Source organism: Neomonachus schauinslandi, chromosome 3 (genome assembly GCF_002201575.2).
Source record: "Neomonachus schauinslandi chromosome 3, ASM220157v2, whole genome shotgun sequence".
NCBI classification, from domain to species: domain Eukaryota; kingdom Metazoa; phylum Chordata; class Mammalia; order Carnivora; family Phocidae; genus Neomonachus; species Neomonachus schauinslandi.
This window is the reverse complement of record NC_058405.1, coordinates 135,639,833-135,666,767: the sequence shown is the minus strand read 5'-3', so window position 1 is coordinate 135,666,767 and position 26,935 is coordinate 135,639,833. Positions and strand designations below refer to the sequence as shown.

General features: G+C 39.1%; 1 protein-coding gene across 1 annotated transcript in view; it reads left to right on the top strand.

Moving 5' to 3' along the window:
• Nucleotides 1–26,935, top strand: part of GPR155 (G protein-coupled receptor 155) — a 41,700-nt gene that overhangs the window by 6,783 nt on the left and 7,982 nt on the right. The window contains exons 3-11 of the mRNA XM_021702963.1: nucleotides 5,878–6,277; nucleotides 8,458–8,623; nucleotides 9,504–9,659; nucleotides 11,653–11,736; nucleotides 12,324–12,441; nucleotides 16,549–16,633; nucleotides 16,722–16,812; nucleotides 18,008–18,218; nucleotides 22,844–22,948. Coding sequence (XP_021558638.1) covers nucleotides 5,878–6,277; nucleotides 8,458–8,623; nucleotides 9,504–9,659; nucleotides 11,653–11,736; nucleotides 12,324–12,441; nucleotides 16,549–16,633; nucleotides 16,722–16,812; nucleotides 18,008–18,218; nucleotides 22,844–22,948 — 1,416 coding nt within the window. The remainder of the gene's footprint in view (nucleotides 1–5,877; nucleotides 6,278–8,457; nucleotides 8,624–9,503; nucleotides 9,660–11,652; nucleotides 11,737–12,323; nucleotides 12,442–16,548; nucleotides 16,634–16,721; nucleotides 16,813–18,007; nucleotides 18,219–22,843; nucleotides 22,949–26,935) is intronic.

The window sequence follows — 26,935 nt, the reverse complement described above, 5'->3', positions numbered from 1 at the left end:
GTGAAGGTATTTATGGCATAAAGACCTTATAAGTGGCTCAGTATCATAGTGTTAAGTATTTAACAAATATTACATTATCTTAATTTAGGCATAAACTATATAGAGTTTCATGTTCTCATAGATTAGTAAGTCCACAACTAAACAGAACTAACATTTGTAACTTTATACTTTATAGAGTATTTTCTTTTTTTCTTTTTTTTTTTTTTAAAGATTTTATTTATTTGAGAGCAAGAATGAGAGACAGCATGAGAGGAAGGAGGGTCAGAGGGAGAAGCAGGCTCCCTGCTTGGCAGGGAGCCCGATGCGGGACTCGATCCCGGGACTCCAGGATCATGACCTGAGCCGAAGGCAGTCGCTTAACCAACTGTGCCACCCAGGCACCCCTATAGAGTATTTTCTTATGGATATACTTATCTGAGGTAGGACAGATATTTTTAATCCTCATTTTCAAATAAGGAGAGTGGCTTACAGAGATTTAATTGTCTATCCCAGGTCACACAGCTAATGTGACTGAGATCCAAACCTAGGTCTTTTGGTTCTAAATCCTAGGCATTCTCTTACGCCACACAGTTATGTAACATGCCCATTTAATCTTTAGAAGACCTAATTAGCCTGTAACCCATTAATAGCAGGGCGAATCAAAGATTTTTTTTCATCTTTATATTATTCTAAAGGTATTCCATTAAATGAGTAGCAGTGGAAAAAGACCTATTAGATGAGCTTACGCATTTTCATGTTAAGGCAGAATCTCCAAATCAAAAATGTAGTCAGCTATTTTCATCACTGTTTTTTTTTAATGTCCCACCTTGGATCACTGAAACTGGTAATAATCATGTTCCCAGCAGCGTGCTAGTCCAATTTCCCTGATGATTATCCTTGTAAATTTTGAGTTGTCATTTTTTGTTTTTAAATTACAAATAATTTAAGAGCTCTTGTAGTATTAGGTTGTAGACAATAACCTTACCAGAAACCAACAGTGTACGCAAAAGTGCTTTCTCACATATCTGCAGATTGGAAGGTGTGGTACAGAGCTGTAGGGCTGTGTATCTGCTCCGATGAGCTTATTTATTATTGCTGCCCATGCCCATCTGCCTTCTGGGCTTTCTCGGGATGAACAGAGAAGACTGTGTCTCTAGAGAGAAGACCCTTTCTTTCTGTTATGTGATGTCTCCCAGGAATTCCCACTCTCTTGTTAAAAGATAAGCATCATAGCTTATGAGAAATGTCCTTTTTAAGACTGCTTTTGTTCCAAAATATCAGTCCAATATACGGGTGACTTGGGAGAAGGCAGATAAGTTAATGAATAAAGAAAAAAGCCATTCATTTTTCCTTTTTCTCTATATTATGCCAATTATAACAGCCTATGAACTTATGTTAAAATGATTTATCTATATTCAAGTAGCAGAATGCTACAGTGCATTTAACAGACTAATAGAGAAGCTCACTCTTTTTTAGAACAATTCTTTTCAAAGGTAACTTTAAGAAATACGAGTTCAAGAAGAAACCAAGAATCTACCAAGGCGAAATGTTGATTTCAGAAAACCAGAGTGGTTCCCTACCTCTGTCATTAAAAGATACTAATAAGGCATATTTAAGTCCTATAATTTATTCTTCAAACAATGCTGATAGCATAAGTACCCTGACTAATCATAATTATGTTCTAGTGCTTGAGCTGTAAACAGAAAGGAAATGAAGCATTTAACTATATGCCATTAAATAATAGAATGATCATGTCTGGGTCTTTGTGTTGTTTGCTAGGGATTGAAGCCCGGCAGGAATCAAAATAGGAGCCGCAGTGGGTGGCTAATTTTGTCTTTTAGTTCCTCATAGTAGGATTCTCTCCTCCCCCCAAGAGCTTTATTTTAAGTGTTAATTAATTAGAACTTAATAGTTGATATAATCATTATAAATCTAATTTGTTAGTATAGGTCACTGCTTTCATATGTCTTTCATATTTGAAAAACCATCTTTTGATTGGTAATTAAAGCACTGCCAATTCATAGATAAATATTGTAACTTTAATTATGCAAACGAGTGGCAGAAGTGGATTGAAATTTCCACATTAAACCCTGTTCTTCTCGTGATTTGACCATTATTTACTTATTCCCAATTTTTGCTCTCCCACTAGACTGTACCTTTTTTACCTTCATATACCTGTTCACCTGACTCAAAATGCCCTACTAGTAACCTGCTTTATAAATATTCAGAATGCGAAAAAAGAAAAAAAAAGGGTATAAAAAGAAACAAGTCTAAGAGAGAACAATTAGATATAAATTGCTGTGTGTTACAAAATACATTTTTACTTTGAAAATTTGACATTCATTGATGTGCTAATTGCATTCAGCAAGTATTTTCAGATTTGCTCAGCCCTGTGCTGGGGCCTGGGGGCTCTGAAGTGAAGCCTTCAAGGAACTTAGAATGGGATGAGGGGGCACTAATAGGAAACAAGGCGCCAGAGCCATCCAGAGGCAAGGAGGTCCATGACAGAGATTGAAGACTGGGGGGAAGCATTGGTACCTGAGACAGGCCTTAAACTGTAGGCAAGGTTTAGGTAAGAAAAGAGAGACTTCAAGAAGTTGGGGAATGATGATCAGCATGTCGAACTCGTAATTATGAACCCAGTGTTAGTCCGGTGTAACAGCGATATTAAACTGACTGCTGGAGGCTTTGCCCTAAGGAATAGTGAGAGATGAACTGAGTAAGGGACCCATTGCAGAGACTGGACTGTGAATGTCAAAAAAGCAGCTTTATGGCTGTTCTTGTGGGAGGTGAGAATGGTGGGAAAATCAGAAGTTTTGAAAGTTCAGATTTAAATGATATTGTCAGCAGTGAATAAAATGGATCAAGGGAGTGGTCAAGAAAAACCAAAGGAATATAAGTTGGTCAACACATTAATCCAATTTTGAGATTTTTGACTAGTGGTTCAAGAGGAGAAAAAAGAAAAGATCTGGCGAAAGAAGAGAGGACTTGGTGGTGGGTTAGCCATAGATAAAAGATTGCTGCTCAAATTTGCATTGAGCTTTTAAAATAATCTAAAGTCCATTATCAGGTGGTGATTACGTGCTAGAGTGCCGGGAAAGTAAATTTCTGGAAAAAGGCATTAACCTAAGGGGCTTTGTGTGCTTAAAGTCGTCAAAGGAAACACCTTATGCATTTTATTTTGGCCACTTGGGAAAATTCTTGAACTCAGATTGAAAACACAAGGCTTTTCCAAAATATATTCTCTATTTTAAAAATTGAGTGGTGGGCAGGTATGGAAGCCTTTCTCTTAGAGATGGAATATCTGATCAGAAGGAGCGGAGCGGTCTAGAAATGGTTATCAAAAGTGATGCTTTTTTTTTTTACTTAAAAGATGAAACCTTATGAAACATGAAAGAAAACCACTAAGAGATACAGAGCTCGTATATCTAATTTGGAAGTCAGTGGAAAGAATTTGTGAAATTTTATGTAATCAAATATGTTGTGTTTAGCCTCTGCTTCATTTCAGGGGTATTATAGACCCCTGTATGTGCTTAGCTGAAAAAAAAAGGGAATGGAATCCTACACAAAAGTAGGTTTTAGCTAATGAGAACCAGGTAGACTTCTAAAGGTTATATAATCTAGTTACATAACTTTAACAGGACATGTGCATGACATTAACTGAACTTAGGTATCCTGAGTAAGTAAACAAATATATTTTCCTACCTGTGTAACTTTATCTTAATGTAAATTGAGAAATCTAATCTTTTACATTTTTTCACATGATTGCCTCTCTCTTTGCAGTGACTGTTCTTTTTTTTTTTTTTTAATCTTTCTTTCTCAGCCTCCAATCATCTATGAATTGTCCTTTGTATGTATTAGGTTGAATTTTGAAACTCATTGCCAAAAATGTGCCTGGAGACTAGGTTGCTTACTCCAAGGCTCTAAGTTGCTCTGATCAACCCAAGACCAGGCCACCAACTGTCATGTCCACCAACAAACAGCTAGAAATCTAATCCAACCCACCTACCCGCCTTCCAAGGAGACTTATTTTATGACTGGTTAGGTTCTAAAGTCATCATGTATGGTCACATCCTCGAAAAATCCCTTAAGTCACCCACAAAATACAGCACACATACTTTGTGTATATCGTACCATTTCTCATAGTCTAACACAGCCAGATTTTTTTCTCTAGCATTGTTTTTCTTCAGCGAACAAGTGAAGTATTTAGTTTGCATTTGGGAATATGCCTTATGGGGGCAAAAAATGAATCTTTTGTTTTCCTAAGAGAGTGTAGTTGAATTTGTGTTAGCTAAATGTGCACTGACATGACTCTACTGTATTCCACTCCCGAACATTCCTTAGATCCACCTTTTCATTCCTAATTCTTCAGCATCTTCACTGGGTCTTCCTAAAGGCATTCATTCCTTTTCATTCCCCTCAAATGGAGGCTGTTTATTTTCTCTTCACCTGTATCCTGCATATAGACTGAGCTGCCCTGCTCATAGCCACCTCGTACCTGTACCTCTCTGAGGCCATTATTCTCTGCTCTTTTGCAGGAACTGCTTCTTGGGGTTCATACTGCCTACCGAGTCTGTTCATCCTCATTGCTGTCATCTGCTGACCTCATTCTGATCATTCCTCCTCATTTCGTGAAGACTTTAATATCTGATTCATTGTCATCTTCTTGACCCCCAAGTTTTGCCATTATCTTTTTTTTTTTTAAAGATTTTATATTTTTATTTGACAGAGAGTACAAGCAGGGGGAGGGGCAGGCAGAGGGAGAGGGAAAAGCAGGCAGAGGGAGAGGGAGAAGGAGGCTCCCCACTGAGCAGGGAGCCCAGCACTGGGGCTCAATCCCAGGAGCCTGGGATCATGACCTGAGCCAAAGGCAGATGCTTAACCCACTGAGCCACCCAGGTGCCCCTGCCCATTAGCTTGTTTAGCATCCATGTGAACTACCCATTAAATCCTCTCCCTTCTCAGTCCCTGACTTCTCCAACTCCAGTGATGTTTTCCTCTACTCCCTTTCAGCCACCAAACCCCACGACTCATCCTGGACCTAGGCATCTGGGAAATATTAACCGCAATAGTTCAACTATCTGACTTACTCTGAACTCCTGACCTTCCGACTAATCATTTTTGGACTTCGGAGGGACCTCCAGTGCCTGACTCCTCTGCTTTTTATCTGAGAGCCACCTGCCATCTTCACTTCTTTTCCATGATAGATTGGACTCTATCCCTCCAGTGCTCATTATTTCATTCATTGTCTCCTACTCTCTCCTCCACCCCTGTAGTGTGGCTTTGGTTCCCCACTCCAGTGAAACCTCTCTCAAGGGAATCAAACCACCTTGTTGCTATTACTACTTAAATGTTTAATTCCTTACTAGATTTGTATTTGGAATTTTAAGAATTCTACAATTCTGCCCTTTTTTTGAGACCAGTCTTAGCCTCTACATAGTAAAAATCAGTGGGTTTCACAAACAATATATTTTTAAAAGATTTTATTTACTTAAGAGAGAAGGAGAGAGAGGAGGGGGGAGGAGCAGAGGAAGAAGCAGACTCCCTGCTGAGTGGGGATCCTGCCATGGGGTTCTATCCTCTAAGACCCTGTGATCATGACCTGAGCCGAAGTCAGATGCTTAACTGACTGAGCCACCCAGGCACCCCTCACTAACAATTTTTTAAAGTTGATTATCATTTTATAGGCTAAATATCATTTAATATAATGTGCTTTTCTTCCTTATAAGCTTTATTACTAAAATTTACTTTTCCAAAGTAGGCTAATGAGGTCATTGTGCACTATTTATATTAATTTACAATATGTTATAATTAAGTATGGAAAACATTATGTACATAATTTATTAATGCATTTCTGTGGTAATCATTTTTAAAGCAGTTTTAATTCGTGTTTTGCAGCTGAAGCTTTATATCAAACTACATACCCAGAATATCTCCAGTACATTTACTTGGTGGCGCCCATATCTCTTATGATGTTGAACCCTATAGGATTTATCTTCTGTGAAATCCAGAAGTGGAAAGACACTCAAAATGCTTCTCAAAACAAAGTGAAAATTGTAGGACTTGGACTTCTGCGTGTATTACAGAATCCAATAGTATTTATGGTTTTCATTGGTATTGCCTTCAATTTTATTCTTGATCAAAAGGTGCCCATATATATGGAAAATTTTCTTGATGGACTTGCAAATTCTTTCTCTGGAGCAGCTCTATTTTATCTGGGTCTTACAATGGTGGGAAAAATAAAGAAACTGAAGAAGTCAGCATTTGTTGTACTAATTCTTCTCATCACAGCTAAACTGTAAGTTTCATTTATTTAACTTGGGGACTATACTTTGTGAAAGCCTTTGTGAAACCCACTAGCCTTATTTAGCCAGTTCATTAGATGTGTCTGCAACTCCTTTAAGTAATCTGATAGTAATACTCCCTCCTAACTGAGTAGTTGTGATTTAAAGGAAAATGTGATGTTGGTATATTGTGGAAGGTTATTGCCTTATTCTGTGTAGGTTCTTCTTTCCATTTTACTGCCAGAAGATAAAGACGATTGGTTTCCCCTTAACTTTTATATAATTTTACTTAATATCTCCTAATGTCCCAGTTTGATCATATTTTTAAAGGAAATTTTATAGGATTTCTGACTTTTCCAAATCTTTTAAAACCCTATTGGTCATGATGAAAACAATAATTTTGAATGAAGCTTTTTTTCATGAATTTGGGGAAAATATTCTATAATTCAGTGGGTGATTGAACTTCCTAAATAGGAAAGTCCATGCAAATGATTATTACCAACTATCTAATCCTAGCCTATCAGATAAAGTTTTTATTAGTTCCTTAGTTAACAGTTCTTCAGCTTCCTTAGTTCATTAGCCATAGAGTTATACTTCATGGTGTAGGTGACATAATTTTACTGTGACACTACCCCAAGGCACTTGGGGCATACTTAACTACTGAAATTAGTTCTTGTATAGGCAGTTAAATTCATGAAAGCGGTGCAATATGAAATAGTGTCTATATTTTCAAAATAATAAAAATGAATATAACTTTTGAAAATTATTTATGGTGTGGTGTTATGTTCGTTGGAAACAAAGTATCAAGTATTGCCGCAGTAATAAATATGGTTCTAATGTTAATAGTATTGTCGACCTCAACTTACAAGTAGTATTTGAATATTCTCATTTTAAAAATGTTTTTTCTGGGCGCCTGGGTGGCTCAGTTGGTTGAGCGACTGCCTTCAGCTCAGATCATGATCCCGGGGTCCTGGGATCGAGTCCCGCATCGGGCTCCCTGCTCTGCGGGGAGCCTGCTTCTCCCTCTCCCACTCCCCCTGCTTGTGTTCCCTCTCTCGCTGTGTCTCTCTCTGTCAAATAAATGAATAAAATCTTTAAAAAAATAAAAAATAAAATAAAAATGTTTTTTCTTAAAAAAAATCTTTTTTCTGTGTCTTTGACCCCTATTAGATGCTTTAATCTATCTTTTAAATTAAAAAATACAGATAAGAGCAGTTTTTTATTCCGTACTAGAGCATATCTCCAGGTGCTACTATGACAATGTTACCAACCCGGGCCTTGTTCTTTTTAAAGGAAAGCTTCATTAGCTCAGCTTCCCTTATATGCTCTTTCTATGGAATCCTGAAGGATTTGTTTAATAACTGACTCTCCAGCAGGTCTGGATTTCACTACTTTTCTGCTCTAGCTTGGTTGTTTCAATTCCTCTGCCAAACCCTTGTCTTTACAGTGATGAAGAGGTAATTGTAAGATGCCCTGTTTTTCTACTGGCTTTCAGAATCTAATTGAGCCGCACTGTTATCAACACCTGATCCATTTAAACCCCAAATCATAATAAAGATCAGGGGTTCTTTCCAAAAAGAAGTTTAGTAATTTTCTTGAAAAAAAAAGTTTGCTCAGATTATCAATCTTTTTTTTTCTTCTGAAGATTTTATTTATTTATTTGAGAGAGAGAGAATGAGAGACAGCACAAGAGGGAAGAGGATCAGAAGGAGAGGCAGACCCCCCACTGAGCAGGGAGCCCGATGCGGGACTCGATCCCGGGACTCCAGGATCATGACCTGAGCTGAAGGCAGTCGCTTAACCAACTGAGCCACCCAGGCACCCCTTTTTTTTTCTTTTAACATTTCAATTTTCTAGTTGAGGAAACAGGAAACAGCTACTACAGTTATAACTTTTAAACATTTTTTTGAGAGAAAATGATTTGTAGAACCAAAGCTGAGTTTTTTTCCTCTGAATCCCTGATGTGGAAAGCATTTTTTTAGAATATTGTTACACCTAAGTGGCTCCAAGTTGAATTCTTGATTCTTTCAAAATGTTCACAGGTAGGCATGCAGAGAATAGGTGCATGCAAATAGATATACCTTCTGGGCAGGAGAAGAAGAATAACCTAATGCCAAGTTCAATAGAACGATCGCCCCCTTGGGGACCGGCGTACTTTGATATCAAGTGAATGACCCATTTCTTGTTTTTTCAGCCTGGTGCTGCCACTTTTGTGCAGAGAAATGGTGGAACTCTTGGACAAGGGCGACAGTGTAGTGAACCATACAAGTTTATCAAATTATGCGTTTTTGTATGGTGTCTTTCCTGTAGCACCAGGAGTGGCTATCTTTGCAACACAGTTCAACATGGAAGTAGAGATTGTATGTATATACTACTTTCTAAGTTCGATTGTATGGTTAGTAGAAAAATGAAATTTTAAAACACAGAGATCAGCCTTCTTTTATGAGAATTTGATAGGTGAAAGCTACTTCATTGTAAATAAGGAAGCATCATGTAACATCAAGTAATAGTTATTTAATCTGGGGTCTTTTCTCAGTCATCACTTTTTTCATTAGTCTTTTTTAGTTTTAAATATTTTATTGTTGTACTTCTGCGGAAACCTAAGGGTTATTTATAGAATGGTAACTTTTGAAATTTTGGATAAAAAAAATCTGTTTCATTCACTGTTAATTCACCAGATGCAAAACACCACATAATCAATTGCAGTAAATAGCTAAAATCAATTAACACCAAATTATTAACAGTGTCTAAGCATATTGCACATGTTATCTATAACATTAAATGTTTTTGAAATATAACCTGAAGGAACTAAGTTGTTTAACAAAGGTTAGTTCTGTTATTTAATCTGTAAAATGTTTACCTGGTAATTTTTTTTTTCAAATTGATTTTATTGCCCTGTATTTTATGAAATAGTGTGGAAGGAAACTGGTCATCAGTTTAATTAGATCATTAATATGGTTTACTTTCTAGAACCTAAGATAACCTTGGGATGTTTAGTTCTGGTTATGTGCAAATATTAATTGAGCGTAGAGTGGAAGAGGAGCCAAAGGAACTTAACTGTGTTTTCTTTTAAGGACTCTCAGAAAGGGGGAATAGAACATGCTGGAATTTATGGTGTCTTTTTCCTGACTCTTGCTTTTATTTTAGAATGCCTTAGTGTGCTGTGGCTATTTAAAATTTAGGGGTCATTGTTTAATTGAGACTATGGCCCTTTTCTCAATTTGATTTCATTTTTTGCAGATAACCTCAGGGATGGTAATAAGCACATTTGTGTCTGCACCAATCATGTACGTTTCTGCCTGGTTACTAACCTTTCCCACTATGGACCCTAAGCCATTGGCGTATGCCATCCAGAATGTTAGTTTTGATATAAGTATTATCAGCCTTGTCTCCTTGGTAAGTACGTTTCACTGTAAATATGAATGAAAACCACAGAATGAGTTTGAAAATAGCTTGGTAACAGAAAGTTAGGGATTTAAAAATCTATTCTAAAAATCTCTTATGCAACAGAGAAAGCTAAAGCCTGCCCATAAAATGTAAAATTGTGTCTTTCCTTTTGAAAGTTAGGGTCGTGGAGCAGACAAGGCATGAGATTTAGTCAGACCTGGATTGGCTTTTAGCGCTATCACAAACTAGCTGTATGTCTCAGCCTTTCTAAGCTCCAGTTTTCTCAGCTAGGACATAGAGATACAAATTTTACCTATTTCCATGGGTTTTTTTAAGGATTACATATGACAATATATGTGAAAAGCATCTGCAAATGGCAAATCACTCTACGAATACTATTAGTATTAGCTAATTGTAGAATCATGGGGTCGGGAGGGATGTCCAACCACCCATTTAATGCTACTGAAGCTTTCTGGAGGAAAAAAAAAAGAGAGAGAAATCTAGTTCAAATTAAATACTTAAACATTTGACAACTAGAGTATCTTGTAGCTCAACTTGCTTATGGAATTCAAGCAGTATTCTGGCTGGGGAAAAAAAAAACAGCTTTTACTGTTAAAAGAAGGAGGCAGGGGTGAACATGCATATGGACAACAAATAAACGTGTAATTAATATAATTTTTAGGAAATTTCACTTCTGTTACATATTCCTAAAATTTGTGCTCTTTGATAAGAGGACAGTCTAGGGAGAGAGATGATATAAATTTTGATTGATAGGGTGGGAAGAAGAAAGAAGGAAATCACCCAACATACTTAGCTGACCCCTTTAGAGGGAGAATAGAAACCCAATCCTTATAAATATGAGGAATGCAAGACAATTCGTCTTAAGGTGGGCTATCTGCATTGTTTGAAGTCAGACTGCCTGGAATTTAGATACCGCATGAGCCAATGGTGGAATCAAAAGAAAACTTAGAAGAATGCACTGTAACTGCATCTCTCACTAAAGATCTTTTCCTGAATAGTTGACTGTGAGCCTGTGTCCTACCCCAGCCACCCAAGGTAGGGGAAGTTAGAACATGGCCTTGATCAAGGCATTAGTCCTTAAAGACCCTGTCATTTTTTTTAAAGATTTTATTTATTTATTTGTCAGAGAGAGAGAGAGAGCAAGTGAGCACAAGCAGGGGGAGTGGCAAGCAGAGGGAGAAGCAGACTCCCCGTGGAGCAGGGAGCCGGATGTGGGACTTGATCCCAGGACCCTGGGATCATGACCTGAACTGAAGGCAGACCCTTAATTGACTGAGCTACCCAGGCGTCCCAACCCTGTCATTTTTGAAGAGTTAATTTACGATAGGATCTCTCCATGCTTTGATTTCCCCAAAATATAAATGACATATAATTATTAGTTTCAGGAGTACATCGTAGTTATTCGATGTACACTATGCATTTTATACATTTTGAAATGATCCCCATGATAAGCCCAGGTACCATTTGTCACGATTCGAAGTTATTACAAAGTTACTGACCATGTTCCCTATGCTGTACATTACATCCCCAGAACATACTTGTTTTATAATTGTACTTCTCAGTCTGCCTCTTCTGTTTCACCTGCCACCCAGCTCCTCCCCTTTCTGGTGACCAGCAGTTTGCTGTATCTATGAGTCTGTTTCTGTTTTGCTTTGTTTGTTCATTTGCTTTGTTATTCGGACTCTACATAGAAGTGAAATCATATATAGTATTTGTGTTTCTCTGACTTATTTCGCTTAGCATGATACCTGCTAGGTCCATCCATGTTATTGCATCTCCGTGCTATTTATTGTTCTTTGGGGATGGTGATTTACCTTAATACTCTTTGGGGAACTAGGCAGATTAAAGTAAATAAAATATTGGAATTTCTTTCTGAACCAAGATAAAGAGAATCCTTTAAAGAAGCTAATCAATGAGTTATTTGATAAGTAGTTATGAAGGTTAAGGAGCCTGAATAACTTTTGAACCTTTTGTCTTTAAGATCTGGTCTCTGGCTATTCTTCTTTTGAGTAAGAAATATAAACAGCTCCCTCATATGCTTACAACTAATTTACTCATCGCTCAGGTTAGTAAACATACAGATACTTAGAACTATGCTTTTTTCATTGATTATTCTACTATAAAGGAGAAAATCATGTGGCTGGGTTTTCCCAGTTATAAAGTCGAAAGCATTTTTTACCAATTGCAATCCATTACAACTTGATTACCATTAATGTATCCCTAACTTATTATACACCACCATAGGTCTTGAACTGTATAAAGTTGAGGCTAATAGTGGCGTTCAGGGATAATTTTGCATTTTTTAATAGAAATAACTGAATCACTAAAAATTGAACTCTCTCACAATCTTATTCTTTTAGTCAAATCTTCGCATGTCTCAAGTTATAATGGGAAGAGGTTTAGCATTTTTTTACGTAAACCATTACTAAATATAGGGTTCGTATTTAAAATGCTGTTTGTTTCAGTTGAATATGTACAGTAGTAAAGACTATAAGAAGGGCTTTTATCCTAGAACTTGAAGTTTTGGAATAGCTAGCATGATAATTACTCAGCAGTAATTTAAAATGAATAATTACAATGAATTTGCCATGAATAAAACAGTTGTCTGACTCCCATGAATATGACTGACTTTGTTAATAATTTTTTCTGCAGTCTATTGTCTGTGCCGGAATGATGATCTGGAATTTCGTTAAAGAAAAAAATTTTGTTGGACAAATTCTGGTGTTTGTTTTATTGTACAGCTCCCTCTATAGTACCTACCTGTGGACAGGTAAGATGGATCATGAATGGAAACTTAGGTCTCCCATCGTGAGAAGCTATTTGAAGGCTCGTAACCCAGGACTAACGCATCCTCTCAGGCCCTTGTGCTCACAGACAGGCAGTGTGCAAAGCCAAGTTCCGTTTCCACGGTATAGAGAAATAGTACTCTATTTCTGCCCAGATGCAGGGGCTTTCCAGTCACATGGGTCTTTTTCCTTGGAATCTTTGGCTCTTGGCCATGGTCAGCACAGCTCCCTTTTGGAAACAGCAAGAGATCAGGTACTAGAGGCAAGTGGAGAAAGGAGAGAGAGAATGGCAGAGATGTGTGAGGTGTGTGAGGTATGTCCCAGAGCTCACTATCAGAGTGCAGCTGAACTGAGTGAAGAATTCTGTCTCTGCCTCCAGCAGATAGCTTAACTTTTGCCATCTCAGTTTCCTCATCTGTGAGACTGCGTTATCACACCTTACAGACTTATTTGAGAACTAAATGAGATATGGGTATTTATGCCTGGTGTGCGGTAGGCAGTCAACAACAAGAACTATACTACTAAACAGCAAGGGAAGTGGTTATAGGAGAACAAGAAAACTAAGGAATAAAAGGGTATGGAAATACAGGAGTACCCAGTAAGAAAGACTATTTCTCATTTCAACTGGCTCCAAAAAAGACATTCAAATATTTTAGCATCTTGTCATTTTGAAGTATAGTGTTTAATTTGGACGCGTACATTCTGGTCTGTTTGCGAAATGTTCTGTGTGGCTGTTTTGCATTCACACCACAAATGTGAATCTATGCAATGGCACATAAAAGGAAACTGTAGCATGGGAGGGCTGGTCATAACCACTGTTAGGAGGCAGGTGTCAGGAAGTGGCTTCGAGGGACAAGCCTTTGATTTCATGCCTTCAAGATCAAAAGCAGGGCTCATCTAAGTCAATAGCCTTTTGAAGTGAAGCAACAATGTGGTGAGGAATTATAGAATGAAAAATTCAGTGCCAACAGGAGAAGGTGTGTGCTTATTAAAGGCATGCATCTGTAACCAAACCAACATGAGTTCACTCCTTGGTGAGCCACCAAGGTAGAAACTACACCAAGTGAGTTGTTGCACAAAGGAAACTTTATTTGCTGCAGATAAGGAGATCGTGGGGAATAACTTCCAAAACTGTGACTCCCTGAGCAAGGGTGAATGGGTTCCTTTTGTCCAGGGTTAGGGTGAATATTTAGATAGGGAAGCCTTGTCATCGTATGTGTCAAGGCGGGCATCAGGTCACACATGCACCTTAAGGAGATGTGCCTGTTGGTCATCCCAGAGGTCACTCCATGGTCCATCTGCACAGGTGTGAGTTGGGGATTTTGCTCAAACTGGCCTGGGTGGCCTGGGCCACCTGTTGCTTCCTCCATTGCTCGAGGGGTGGTTTCGATTTGCATCATGCGATGTTGTGCCTGTGGGGTCCTTTGCCTAAGTTAAGCTGGAAAGAAGAACTTAAGGAAAAATGTGGGACAAAGGTATATGGGTACAGGCAGATGAGCAGTAAAGGTCAGGTCTTGGGATCTAGCTAGGGACACATCTTGTGTAGCATTAGAGTTTTTTTGTTGTTATTGTTGTTGTTTTTTAAAAATTTTATTTATTTATTTGAGATAGAGAGAATGAGAGACAGAGCGCATGAGAGGGAGGAGGGTCAGAGGGAGAAGCAGACTCCCCGCCAAGCAGGGAGCCCAATGCGGGACTCGATCCAGGGACTCCAGGATCATGACCTGAGCCGAAGGCAGTCGCTTAACCAACTGAGCCACCCAGGCGCCCTAGCATTAGAGTTTTCAGGAGATATCAAGTAAAAGGGCCTGAAGACTTTTTTTTTCCAGATACAGATGGACAATTCGAGCTCCAATACTAGGTTTATTAAGGCTAATTAATAGGAGAGCAGCAAATAGATCAGTGTATCAAAAATCCCCAAGTGTTCCACAGACCTTGTTCTGAATTCCTGGATCCCAGTGAGGGTGTCCTTTAACCATGAGATTATTATGCTGTAACAGAATTTTAGACCTAAAGTGTCATTTTAAATCATGCTATTCAGCCATTTTCAGTTTCATTCATTTGCATACCATCTTCACAATTTTTGCCGTATCTGCATGCCACTTGTCCTTTTTTTGTTTTTCCTTAAAATTCACTCACTTTTTTTACTTAAATAAATTGAGCCTTATATTAATAAAATCCCAGGTTTCGTGTGCTAGTTTTTCACATACATGTTAAAATAAATACAAAACTAGTCAAAAAATTTCACCCTTATACCACCTATAGTCCCTTACACTTTGGAAACACTGGTGTAGTGTAAGTTCTTTATTTTTCAGATGAGTTCAGTGAGACCCAAAGAGTTTAACTGATTCAAGCAGGAACTCTCACGGCTTCCGCCAGCAACCCAAGAGAGACCCAGGGCTAGCCTGGGCCTATTTGTATATCAGTCTTTGCATAAGGCAAGAATGATGTCCTTTAGAACTTCAAAGAGTGCCCTCACTACCATAACAGTTGGCACACTGTTGTGTACCTTTTTTCCCTGGCACTTTGAAAACCTAGAACTATAGAGTGCACAAATGTATTTAGGAAGGAGCAGTGGTATTAAAGTACCTCGTGAGCTTGAGTACGGTGTGGGTGCCCTGGAAAGAGCCTCCATGTTCATTTGTATGATCCTAGCACAGTGTTACTTAATCTGTACAATGTTAGGTCTGGGTATGAGTTCCTTATCTATAGCCAATATACAGCTTTAAAACCGAAGCAGATTCACAGATGAGAGTCCCAATTACAAACTCCGTAATTCTAATTAGCAACATAAATGACATGACAAAGGATCTTGTTTTGCTACTCTGAATCACAACTTGAAATGTGAAATGGAATTCATTTCTCTGGTTAGGATTTTTTTTTTTAGCGTGGCTTGCCTTTACTTTCATGTGTGGGCTTATGACCTGGTTCATCTCACTGCTTTTCTCTCTTCAGACTGACGACCACAGAACCTTCACTTGGACCATGTGTTGTGATATTTGGCCTTCACTTGGCTCAAGCTTAATGTTAAACCAAATGTTAGCTCTGAGATCATGAGACAGTGCTTTGGTTATAAGATGGGCATCTAGATGATTATCATTGAAAATATACCAAATACGGGGCGCCTGGGTGGCTCAGTCGTTAAGCATCTGCCTTCGGCTCAGGTCATGATCCCAGAGTCCTGGGATCAAGCCCCACGTCGGGCTCCCTGCTCGGCAGGAAGCCTGCTTCTCCCTCTCCCACTCCTCCTGCTTGTGTTCCCTCTCTCACTGTGTCTCTCTCTCTGTCAAATAAATAAATAAATAAAATCTTTACATAAAAAAAAAAGAAAATATACCAAATAGGCTTAAAATTTCTCACAGAAATTTCTAGATCCCGCAGAATGTGTCTTAAGAACCCTAGGGGGTCCATGGATCTGAGCTTTAGAAACAGATAGAGTTTGTAGTCCTGCTCTGCCCTCTGCTGGCTTTGTGGCTTGGGCAAACCCTTGCGTCCATATCTATAAAATGAAGGTGTTAATTTAAAACAGTGATCTCCTCCAACTCTGAAGTTCTAAGATTCTGTAACTATGTAGGATTTATTAAATAGGATGTTACTTGTATAAATAATTGGGTTTAGGATAAAAGGAATGCTCAAGAGTTTTAAAACATTTGTTTTGTATTAAGTTCTGTCCTTTAGACTTGGGGCATTTTCCAAAAATTAAACCTGGGTAAGAATTGCCTATACTTTCTTTGCACCAGCAGAGTGAAGGTATTTTTATTTTTAGACTTGTTTGGTATCCAGTTAAAATTTTTTCTTAACAAATATATAGATTCCGAATACCAGTCAAAAGAATAAGCTGATTTGGGCTTTTGAAAATTTCTTCATATATAAAACAAGATTTGAGTAAAGAAATAACACAGGAGGGAAAAAACGAATGATTTTGAGACAAACTTGCTTCAGAATATTGGGGACAGTATTTATTTAGAAAGAGTAAATTCTAGGGCCTAAACCACAGACTACCATTGAAATAAGCTTGGTTAAAGTTCTATGAGGTCTGACCAACATCGAGAGTAATTATCTACCTTTCAATTTCTGTTTCATGTTCTTAGGCCTTCTGGCAATTTCTTTGTTTCTTTTGAAAAAGAGAGGGAGTGTACAAATTCCTGTTGGAATCATCATAATATCTGGCTGGGGGTAAGTTGATAGTTTTCTGCTTGCTTACATGTTTCCATATACACGGTTACTATTCATCCTCTCGTTCTTTCTCTAAACCTTATTACAGAATTCCTGCTGTCCTTGTTGGTGTTCTTCTGATAACTGGAAAACATAGTGGAGATAGCATTGACTCAGCCTTCTTTTATGGAAAGGAGCAGGTAAGAAGATGTTACAGTTCTGTTCTTGGGAACGTCTCTTTTTCGCTTGTTCCTGTGTTTTGCTATACTTACATTAAAGTTATTTTGAAAATCTATTCCAATTTACTGCATACCCCACTGGTGGTCCTATATCACTTTAAGTCACAACTCAAACTGTGGTAAAGATTTTATAGGTCTACATCCGTTTTTATTTTTTTATTTTTAAAGATTTTATTTATTTATTCGACAGAGAGAGCGAGAGAGCACAGCAGGGGGAGCAGTAGAAGGAGAGGGAGAAGCAGGCTTCTCGCTGAGCAGGGAACCCAATGTGGGGCTCAATCCCAGGTCCCCGAGCCGAAGGCAGATGCCCAACCATCTGAGCCACCCAGGCACCCCTACATCCATTTTTAGCTGAGGATTTCCAAATGCTCGAAACTTACTGGGTCTTTTTAAACTCACTTATGAATTATGTTTCCTCTACTGGAGGAAAGAGTGATTAATTTAAAGCTATTTAATAAGTTAGCAGTAATAATAAAAGCCATGTTCTTGACTTTCAATCCTACTGTAAATTTCAGAACAGTAAGTATCTGGGGAAAAAGGTGCTTGAGAAGCAATAGTGTATCTGCTGATCAGAATTCTCTAGGGTTAGGACCCAAGGATGTGTGTTTGAAACAAACAAACAAACAAACCTTCAAAAGATTTTGATTTCTTATCCTCTTTTTTCTGTTTTGTAATTTTGAATTTTATTGGGTTGTGAGAATAAATAAGATTACACATATAAAAGACTTCGACTAGCACTGGCATTTGTTAGTATTCAATTAGTAGTAGCCAGAATTATTTATGGTTAGTATTATTACCATAACAGAGTCTCTAGTTGAAGTACGCTTGAATTACGGATTAAAGCAAGCAAACACTTTGAAATAAAAAAGGTCTGTAAGCAATCATTTAGCTTACTTATAGAGGAAACCAGTGACATTGAGGTATAGTGAAAGAAGCATCTAGAAATCTTAGGATTCTGAGCAAATCCTAATTTCTCCTCAAGTAAGTTACTGCCTTTCATATTCTTACTCTTTTTTGAAAACCACTGTTCTAGAGCATTTATAGCTGTGGAGATACTGCATTTCCCACCAAACAAAAGTTCCCTTCAGCTACTCTACTAAGATGATCAAGCTGGGACTGTGAAACATGGCCTAATGTCTCTTTGCACTTTTGGCAGATGATCATCACAGCAGTCACCCTGTTCTGCAGCATCATGATAGCTGGCGTATCACTTATGTGTATGAACCACACCACCCAAGCAGGACGCTATGAAGGTTTCAACCAGTCTCAGAACCACAAAGCAGCAGAGCCTGGGAATGCCGCTTTTGAGGAGAGTCCAGTGCCAGCAAATGAACCAGAACCTTTTACAAGTTCTATCCCAGAAACAAGTATGATCCTGACATATAAAGAAATTCCTACGTGTCCATAGAGCATGTATCCTAAATGTTTTGCTTCAGGGACACTTCTTGAACTATATCTTGACTATCATGTGTATTTGTCAAATGAGGGACTTGAATAATAGTCAATAAGAGAAAGAGCTTGTTAGTTCTTCATTAGAGTCACATTTATACATATTTTATGAGGATAATCTTATGTTAAATCCTAAAACTTCTTTGGACCTGAGAGCTTAGGAGAAAGTAACAACTGAAGGAAGTCCCTTTCTAGGAAACTAAGCACTTAAAGCACTTGTAAATTGGACAATAGTGTATCAGGTGAGCACCATCAATAAAATGAACTCAGGAAGACCTGGTTAAGCAGAGTCAGTAATAGTCAGGAATAGGCAAACCATGGTCTGCAGGCCAAATGTGATTCACCACCTGGTCCTGTGTGGCCCAAGAGCTAAGAATAATTTTTACATATTTAAAGGGTTGAAGAAAAATTTCTAAAAATTTCTAAAACTTGGAAGCTATATGAACTTTAAATTTCCGTGGTCATAATGTTTTATTCGAAACCACTTGTGCTCATTCATTTATGTATTTTCCCTGGGCTGCTTTCACGCTATGTTGGTAGAGTTCAGCCATTCACCAGAGACCCAGGGGCCTGCAAAGCCCAAAATATTTATCATCTGGGCCTTTACAGCAAATGTTTGCCAATCCTCTAAGTAAACATATGTTCCTAACTAGTAACTTTGTTAATAAGTGTTAACAACTTCAATTCGCGAAGGCAACTCAGCAATAAGAGTATGCATTTTGGATTCCCTGGTGCCTGTGGAGATTTCATAAACATAAAGCATTGTGCCTGGGAGTGTAAGTGCCAATACCTATTTTGTTCAGAGACTTTGTGGCATATAGGGATGACTGATCTCAAAACTATTAATTGTAAATGTCAATAAGTGAACGATTAAGAAAAGAGAGTAAGATTTAAAAAATCTATCTTTGTTGTAAAAAGAGGAAAGTCCCACAGATCTTACCATTTTATGTTGCCTTCTCCACCCTCTCTCCCTTCCTCCATGCCAAACTGAAAGTATAGAGGACAGTGGCTAAAAACGGGGACTGGAGCCAGACTGCCTGGGTTCAAGTCCTGATTCCACAGTTTACTGCTCTTTGATCTTGGGCAAGTTCCCTCTGCCTCAGTTTACATATCTGATGATGATAATCCTTACTTCATAGGACTGTAAGGTCCTACTACACAGGACTGTAGTTTGCCACTTCCTGACTTACACCCTTATCCCTGCCTCGGTCAGTACTCCTTTAGTTCATATTATTAATGGTGCTCGCTCATTTTTTTGTTAGATCCTTTGTGATTTCAGCATCAGAATTTCATTCTTTTGAGCCCTCTTGACCATTTTCCCTTTTAAAATGGAGGTTCAAGGATTCTCTTTATGATGTGTTCACTAAAATTTTAAAAGTTGCTTTCTTGAAGTCTAGAGTACTTTTCAGATGCTGCCTAGTACCCTCTCCTTCCTCACTTCCTTTGTGACAGCTACAGTGATCCTATAAAGGATCCCGCGGACCACAGCTCTAGCTGGCTCTCTGTGTCTTCTTCCCCCATGAGTGTTCCAGAACTGGCTACAGAAGGCCTGACAATGTGTGTGGGGAACACAAAACAAAGTGTCTTAAGCCCAGAGCCTTTTGCTGCCACCATTACCTGTAGTTTATTTTTAAAGATTTAGTTATTTATTTTGAGAGAGAGAGTACAAGAAAGTAAGTGCATGTGGGGCGGTGGGGGGAGGGTGCGGGCAGAGGGAAAGAATCTCAAGCAGACTCCCCACTGAGCACAGAGCCTGACATGGGGCTTGATCTCATGACCCTGAGATCATGACCTGAGCCGAAGGCAAACATTTAACTGACTGAGCCACTCAGGCACCCCTCTATCTGTATTTTAAAAATAGCAAATAAAGTGCACCATAGATGTTCTTTAAACTCAGTCATCAGGGGATGCCTGGGTGGCTCAGTCGTTAAGCGTCTGCCTTCGGCTCAGGTCATGATCCCAGGGTCCTGGGATCGAGCCCCACATCGGGCTCCCTGCTCCGCGGGAAGCCTGCTTCTCCCAATCCCACTCCCCCTGCTTGTGTTCCCTCTCTCGCTATATCTCTCTCTGTCAAATAAATAAAATCTTTTAAAAAAATAAATAAATAAACTCAGTCATCGTCATCTCCAGCAGGAAAACCAGCTTGTCCTGTAATGTAAATAAATAAAGAGCCAGAGGACAGCTATCACTTGGTTCCATAGGAAATCTTCCTTAGTGTTTCTATTTCCCTCTCCTTGTATCTCACTGTTTTATAACTGCTGTTGAACCTATCTGTATAACCCACTAGACTATAAGTGCTATGACTGATTTGCCCAACATTATAGCCTCGGCACCTAGCGTGTTATCAGTCTTACTGTAAGTGTTTAGTAATATTTGTTAATAGATGGGTAGACACATGGCTGGATAAGTTACACCATGATTTTCTTTCTTTTTTTTTTTAAGATTTTATTTATTTATTTGAGAGAGAGAGAGCACAAGCTGGAGGGGGACGAGGGTGGGGGGAGAGGCAGAGGGAGAGGGAGAAGCAGGCTTCCTGCTGAGCAGGGGGCCCGACGCGGGGCTCGATCCCAGGACCCTGGGATCATGACCTGAGCCAAAGGCAGATGCTTAACTGCCTGAGCCACCCAGGTACCCCTGCACCATGATTTTCTGAAGCTACCCTACAAATTGCCATGGCAAAGTACTTGTTTATTTGCCTGTTCACCCATGTTCCGAGGGGGAAATCTGTGTGGTTATTCTCCTCCTGCAAATCCTGCTCTCTTCTGCTTTGCTAGTAGTGTTAACACATAACACATTTGATGTCCAGCCTGGCCTCCCCAAATCTCGGTTACCCAAAATAGTTCACTCACCTCTACCCCTTGCTATGCATTTGTCAGAGACCCATGATTTGCACATGTTGTAAGTGTGGAATTATGACTAAAAGGGAAATTAACCTATTAACCTTTTAATATGAGATCAAAGGCTTAGTTATAAAAGAGAAGGCTAATACGCTAGTTATGTATCCTTCTTATGTTAGAAGATAAAAACTGCCATAGCACTTTTCGTGGTGGCTGTAATCATGTGTGAGTACCCACGTGCATGCCCAGTATGTATGTCATTGGAATGGGCTGGCTTTATATCTGTTTTCTGAACAATTTCATCTTAGCTGACTTAAGCCTTCAAATTTCTGAAGATAGGAGGGCTAGGCCAGATGATCTCTGTATTTTCTTTTCTATTATACTGTGGTTCTATTTTAACCTTGAGATGGCATCATTATCTTAAATTTAGAAAGACACTTGTAATAGCTTATTATAGATTGTAGTTTTTATACTTTGAAATCTTTTTCTGTTAAGAACACTGCTGAAGAATTAAGTCATATTATCAATGAAAATTTCAGCCTAGGCATTATTCCCTTTTCTAGCATATTAAATTTTAATACAATTTATCACTGAACTTATTATCTATTAGAATCCACACCAGAAAAAAAAAAGAATCCATGTCAAGGAGCACCATGTCTTATATCTGTGTTTAAAGGACACTGCATGCATCCTCTGACTACGTAGAAGAGAAACTATAGCTCTATAGCAGATGTCTCAGTGAACTTCCATAAACCAATCTACCTATAAAGCAGCAAGAGCTTTTCAGCAGTATATGTTTGAAAAGACAAAAAAATAGAATTGTTTTGACTGCATTTTCTAGACTAGTAGGAAACACCTTCTTGGGCGCCTGGGTGGTTCAGTTGGTTAAGCAACTGCCTTTGGCTCAGGTCATGGTCCCGGAGTCCTGGGATTGAGTCCCACATGGCTCTTGGCTCAGTAGGGAGCCTGCTTCTCCCTCTGACTCTCTCCCCTCTCATGCTGTCTCTCTCTCTCTCAAATAAATAAATAAAATCTTAAAAAAAAAAAAAAAGGAAACACCTTCTTGAAAGAAGCAAGTCTTGAGCTGAACATAAGGGAGGAGAGGATTTCAAAGAATTAACAAGAGTGGGAATTGCACATGTGTCTAACCAGGTCTGCGGACCCGAAAAGGCATGGGGTTTGTGGAGGACACTAAAGAATTGTCCGGAAAGAAGGAAGACGCCTTGTTGGACAGTGGGGATGGTTGGATAGGGTAAGAGGGGCCAAGTCCTCAGGAGCTTTCAAATTCAGGCCAAGGAGCTTCAATTAACTACAGTAAACAATAGAGCGTTAGTGCGTGTTTTTAAGGAGTGATGAAAAAAAGCTGTTTTTGAAGAAAGTGTTGAAATTCTTAGTTCTCAAAGCACAGTGGTAACTAATAAAAGCAGCACGGATTAAAACACTCTTCCTTGTCATGCAACGAGGAGACAATATACAGAGGAGCTGGTCCTTTCCTGCCACTCCTTAAATGTTAACCTCCGTATAAGCACATGTAAATTCTTCTTGATAGACACCGTGTGAACACATTTCCATTGTGGCTGCATGGGAAATTTGTGTGTGTGTATGAGTGGGTGGGTTGTCTGGTTTGGTCTGGTTTGGCATCTCTTGAAGTTGTCCATTTCTGTTGTGGTTGGGCCTTATTCTCCTATGTTATTTTATCTATATAGGTTGCTGCTCCTGCTCAATGGGAGATGGTGGATTGCACTGCCCATCCACTGAGACAGTAGGAAACACAGGGGCCAGTGGGCTTGTGACTCCTTCGTATGAGAAAAGTAAGTGCCTCCAGGCCATGAGGATGGGCCTAAGGAACAGAAGATTCCTCTCCTTACACCGTAAAAGATTTCGGCTCAGGATTTCATAGAAGCTACACTGCTTATGTATTCTCAAATAAGATGGAGAAAAGTGCTAATAGGATAATAATTGTGCATAGATAGGATACTCATTTAAAAAAATAAAGTTCGGGGAACCCGGGTGGCTCAGTTGGTTAAGCATCCGACTCTTGATCTCAGCTCGGGTCTTGGTCTCAGGGTTGTGAGTTCAGACACCGAGTTGGGCTCCACACTAGACATGGAGCCTACTTAAAAAAATAATATTAAAAAAATTAAGTTCTTATAATATAGTAATTGGTAGTATTATAGACATGTTTTCCAATAAATTTAACCCACGTGATAATTCCAAGAAGTTTGCCCCAAGTACCATTTTTTTGGTGAGGGACTCTTTTCTTATTTTAGCAGCTAAGACTTTTCCCCCACTCATCTCCTTCGGGGCCAGGACCAATTAGTGCTTAATTACATTTTGAATCTATAGACTTTAAATATACCCTTTCTTATAAAATAAGAAAAATCTTTGAAAGTAATGAACTTTGACATACAGAGTAGAAGACTGAATTACATTTGTGGTCTGAATTTCAGTTTATTTGTTTGAGCTAAGATTGGTATGTAGCATTATATTAGTATAAGGTGTACAACATAATAGTTCAATATTTGTACATATTACACAGTGATCACCACAATAAGTCTAGTTACCATCCGTGACCATACAATTGACCCCCTTCACTCTTTTCACCCTCCCCTAACCCCCTTCCCCTCTGATAACCACCAGTCTGTTTTCAACCTTGCCCTAGCTCTTGGTTGTCTCTAGACCCTTTGTGATTGTCTAGCCTGACTTATTCTTGATAGTCCCAGTTGTTGAGGGTGGCTAGGACGGGTGCGAAGGGAGGGACCTAGATTCAGGCTGATTGGAAGCCAGATTCTCAGGCAGCAGCTCTTAAAGTATGCAAATATATACAGTCCTGTGGGACCACAATCGTAGACCCTGCTGACCTCTAGACCAGGAGATCTGAAGGTATCACCTGGGTGCAATTGCCAAGAATCAGGGCTTCAGTCAAGTGTAAAAGATCCTTTCTGGGAGATACCAGTGAGCTGTGGCAAGGCCGAGGTGGGGGGTGGGGTTTGCACAGATGCTGTCTCTGCCTGCATCCTCCAGAGTGCTTCTGTAGCCTTTAGATGTGTGGCTTTAACCTGAAGCCTGTCCCTCAGGTTAAAGCTCCTGGGCGATCAAATGGGTCTTTTTCATGTGCACTCTGGGGGTGTATTTCAGTTTGCTGTCTGTGTATTGCCCAGGATGTGGTATCCTATCCAGAACTATCTTTCCAAATGTTACAAACCTGTGGAGCCTAGAAGCACAAGCCTCCGCAGCCACCAGAGCCAGGCAAGTGGGTGGCCTCTGTGTGGACTGAGTTCACCCACCAGCTTTAGCAAGGCTGCAGTAGAGTGTTGGGTGTGGGACAGGCCTGTGCCAGGAAAGAGCGTCCGGGGCGGGGCACACCTGCAATTTTAGCAGAGCTGGAGAAGAGCATTCTGGGAGGGACGTGCCTTGGTTTGAGCCATGTTATGTTTGCACGCACCTGCCTACCCTGGCAAGGTAGAGGGAGAGTGTGAAAACTGGCACTCTCTAGCAGCTCCATCCACAAGAAAAATTCCAGTGAATCTTTTAAGATTAGCAGTTGAATCTCCTTCACATATAATCTAGTCACTTCTCAAACAGCTGCCTTTGTGCTGGTTCCCCAGATGGGTGAGTCCATGCATGAGCCCCTCAAAAGGAGTATCTCAGATCCCCGTAGCCCTTGGGCCCCCTGGACATAAGCCCCATGTTTCCAGAACCAGACTTTCTTGGGGCCTCATATGTCTGGTACAGGTCCCAAGGGTTGGGGTCCCTGATGTGGAGCACAATCCCCTCACTCCTCAGGAAGTTCTAAGCCTGTGAGATCCTTCCCTATTGTGAGTCACTGTACCCAGGGTGAGCTTTTTGGTGAGATTGCATTTCTGCCTTTCCTACCTGGCTTGATGTGGCCATTTTTCCCTTGTGGTGGAGGAAGCGGGCCAGCTAGTTTCAGTTCTTTTTAGGTGGGAGTTATTCCATATAGAGTGGTAGATTTGGTGTATCTATGGGGGATGAGTTCAGGGTCTTCCTATGCCACCATCTTGGATCATCCCCATGCACGCACAATGGAATTCAAATTATTTAAAACAACTGAACACACTTATGTGAAATTGCAATGCACTTTCAGTTGATTATGCTTATTTGTAATTAAGTTAGAAAGGGAAACCCCCAAAAGCCCTCTTAAGACATGGTGAAATATATGTCAACTGTATTGTTGTCAAAGGCATTTCACTTTTATTTAAGAAATGTGAGGATTATAAATAAGGATGTATGCAAATCACTTAGCACAGTGTGTGGAATACATAGTAAATGCTCATTAAACATAGTTGCAGTAGTAGTGGTTGTTATTAGGCAAGCAGGGTTTATATTTGGCTGCTGTCTACTGGCTAGTAATGAATCTTAAATAGTGGAACTCACATTTCTATAGAAAGAAGTGAAAATATATCAGATGTTGGGCCTTCACTGACTTTCTGCTAGGAAACCCCATTTGGTGTTCAGTTAAACTGTCTTTCAGTTTTTGTATGCCACTTTCCTAAACTAATGTTTCTTTACTTTACATCATAATTCTCAAGGCTTTTCTCCTTATGTTTTCTCCCTACACAATATACCTAATAGTAAAGTCTGTCAACAAATTCAATATGTAATTTAACAATTTTTTTGTCTCCGGAAATTATGCTTTTCTTATCTGTCATTTTCTTCATGAATAATGCTGATTCCTGAAAAGTCTTTTATATAGGAGCTTCTTTCATTTTCTGATCCTATTTTGTAAAAGTCATATAGAAAGAAAGCCATCACATATGGACTTCATCTACTCATATAATTTAGTATCATTCCTTACGCCTGAAATAAAGAAAGGCTAGAGGAAATCAAACCATGAACAAGTAAGAATTTTTAGAGCTTAGCAGTATAATTAATTCCTCATCCCCAAAACACCGGCACAGCACAAAGGCAAAATCAATGTTGCAATGTGTAAAAAAGGCAAATGAAAGATAATAAAATTTATTTTTATCCATTTTTGTAATATCTGTATGCAGTATTTTAAGACCAGGTTTATTATATATACTGATAGAATTTTTGTACACTAAGATATACACAAATAATTTTTATTAAAGTAGGATCATACTAGAGAGACAGTTTGGCAGCCTGCTTTCTTTTCACATAGCAACACTGTGCGCTTCCCCCGTGCCGTAAGCCACAATGTTGGACCACATTTAATGACTGCATATGTCCCTTTCTGGAAAGGGGCTCTAGGAAATACAGATTTTTATGGTTACCTTGAGGGTTAAGAGCTATAAAATTGTAGTTTTCATCTTTGACTTTTTAAAATCAGACTGTATGTTAGACTAGACATCCATTTTGTAAAAAATGTTTTCCCCTGCTTTGGGGGCCATGGACATAGTGGAGCTGAGGCAGGAGAACACAGGTTTCTTGAGAAAGGCCCCTCCCCTCTAGCTAGTCTAGGCCAGAGAAGGGTCATACCTGTGATTTGGACTTGCTTCTGCATGTCAACAGAATGGTGTATAACAGTTTTGATTTCTTAAAGGTCTTTTCTAAGGCAGATTTTAAACTCTTTAATGAAAGGCAAGGGGGAGTAGTACATTTGTGTTACAGTTAGCCAAACTAGGATATCCGTGACCAATATGTAGATTTGTTACAGATGAAACATGAGCTATTAATTGAGCCTTAAAAAAAGAAATTAAGATATATATATTTATAATGTATAGCTAATGGCTATAATAACAGCTAATGGCATGAGGGAATCACCCAGTGTTGTTAAGTAAAAAAAAAAAGCATGCTGCCAAACTGTGCCTTTGTAT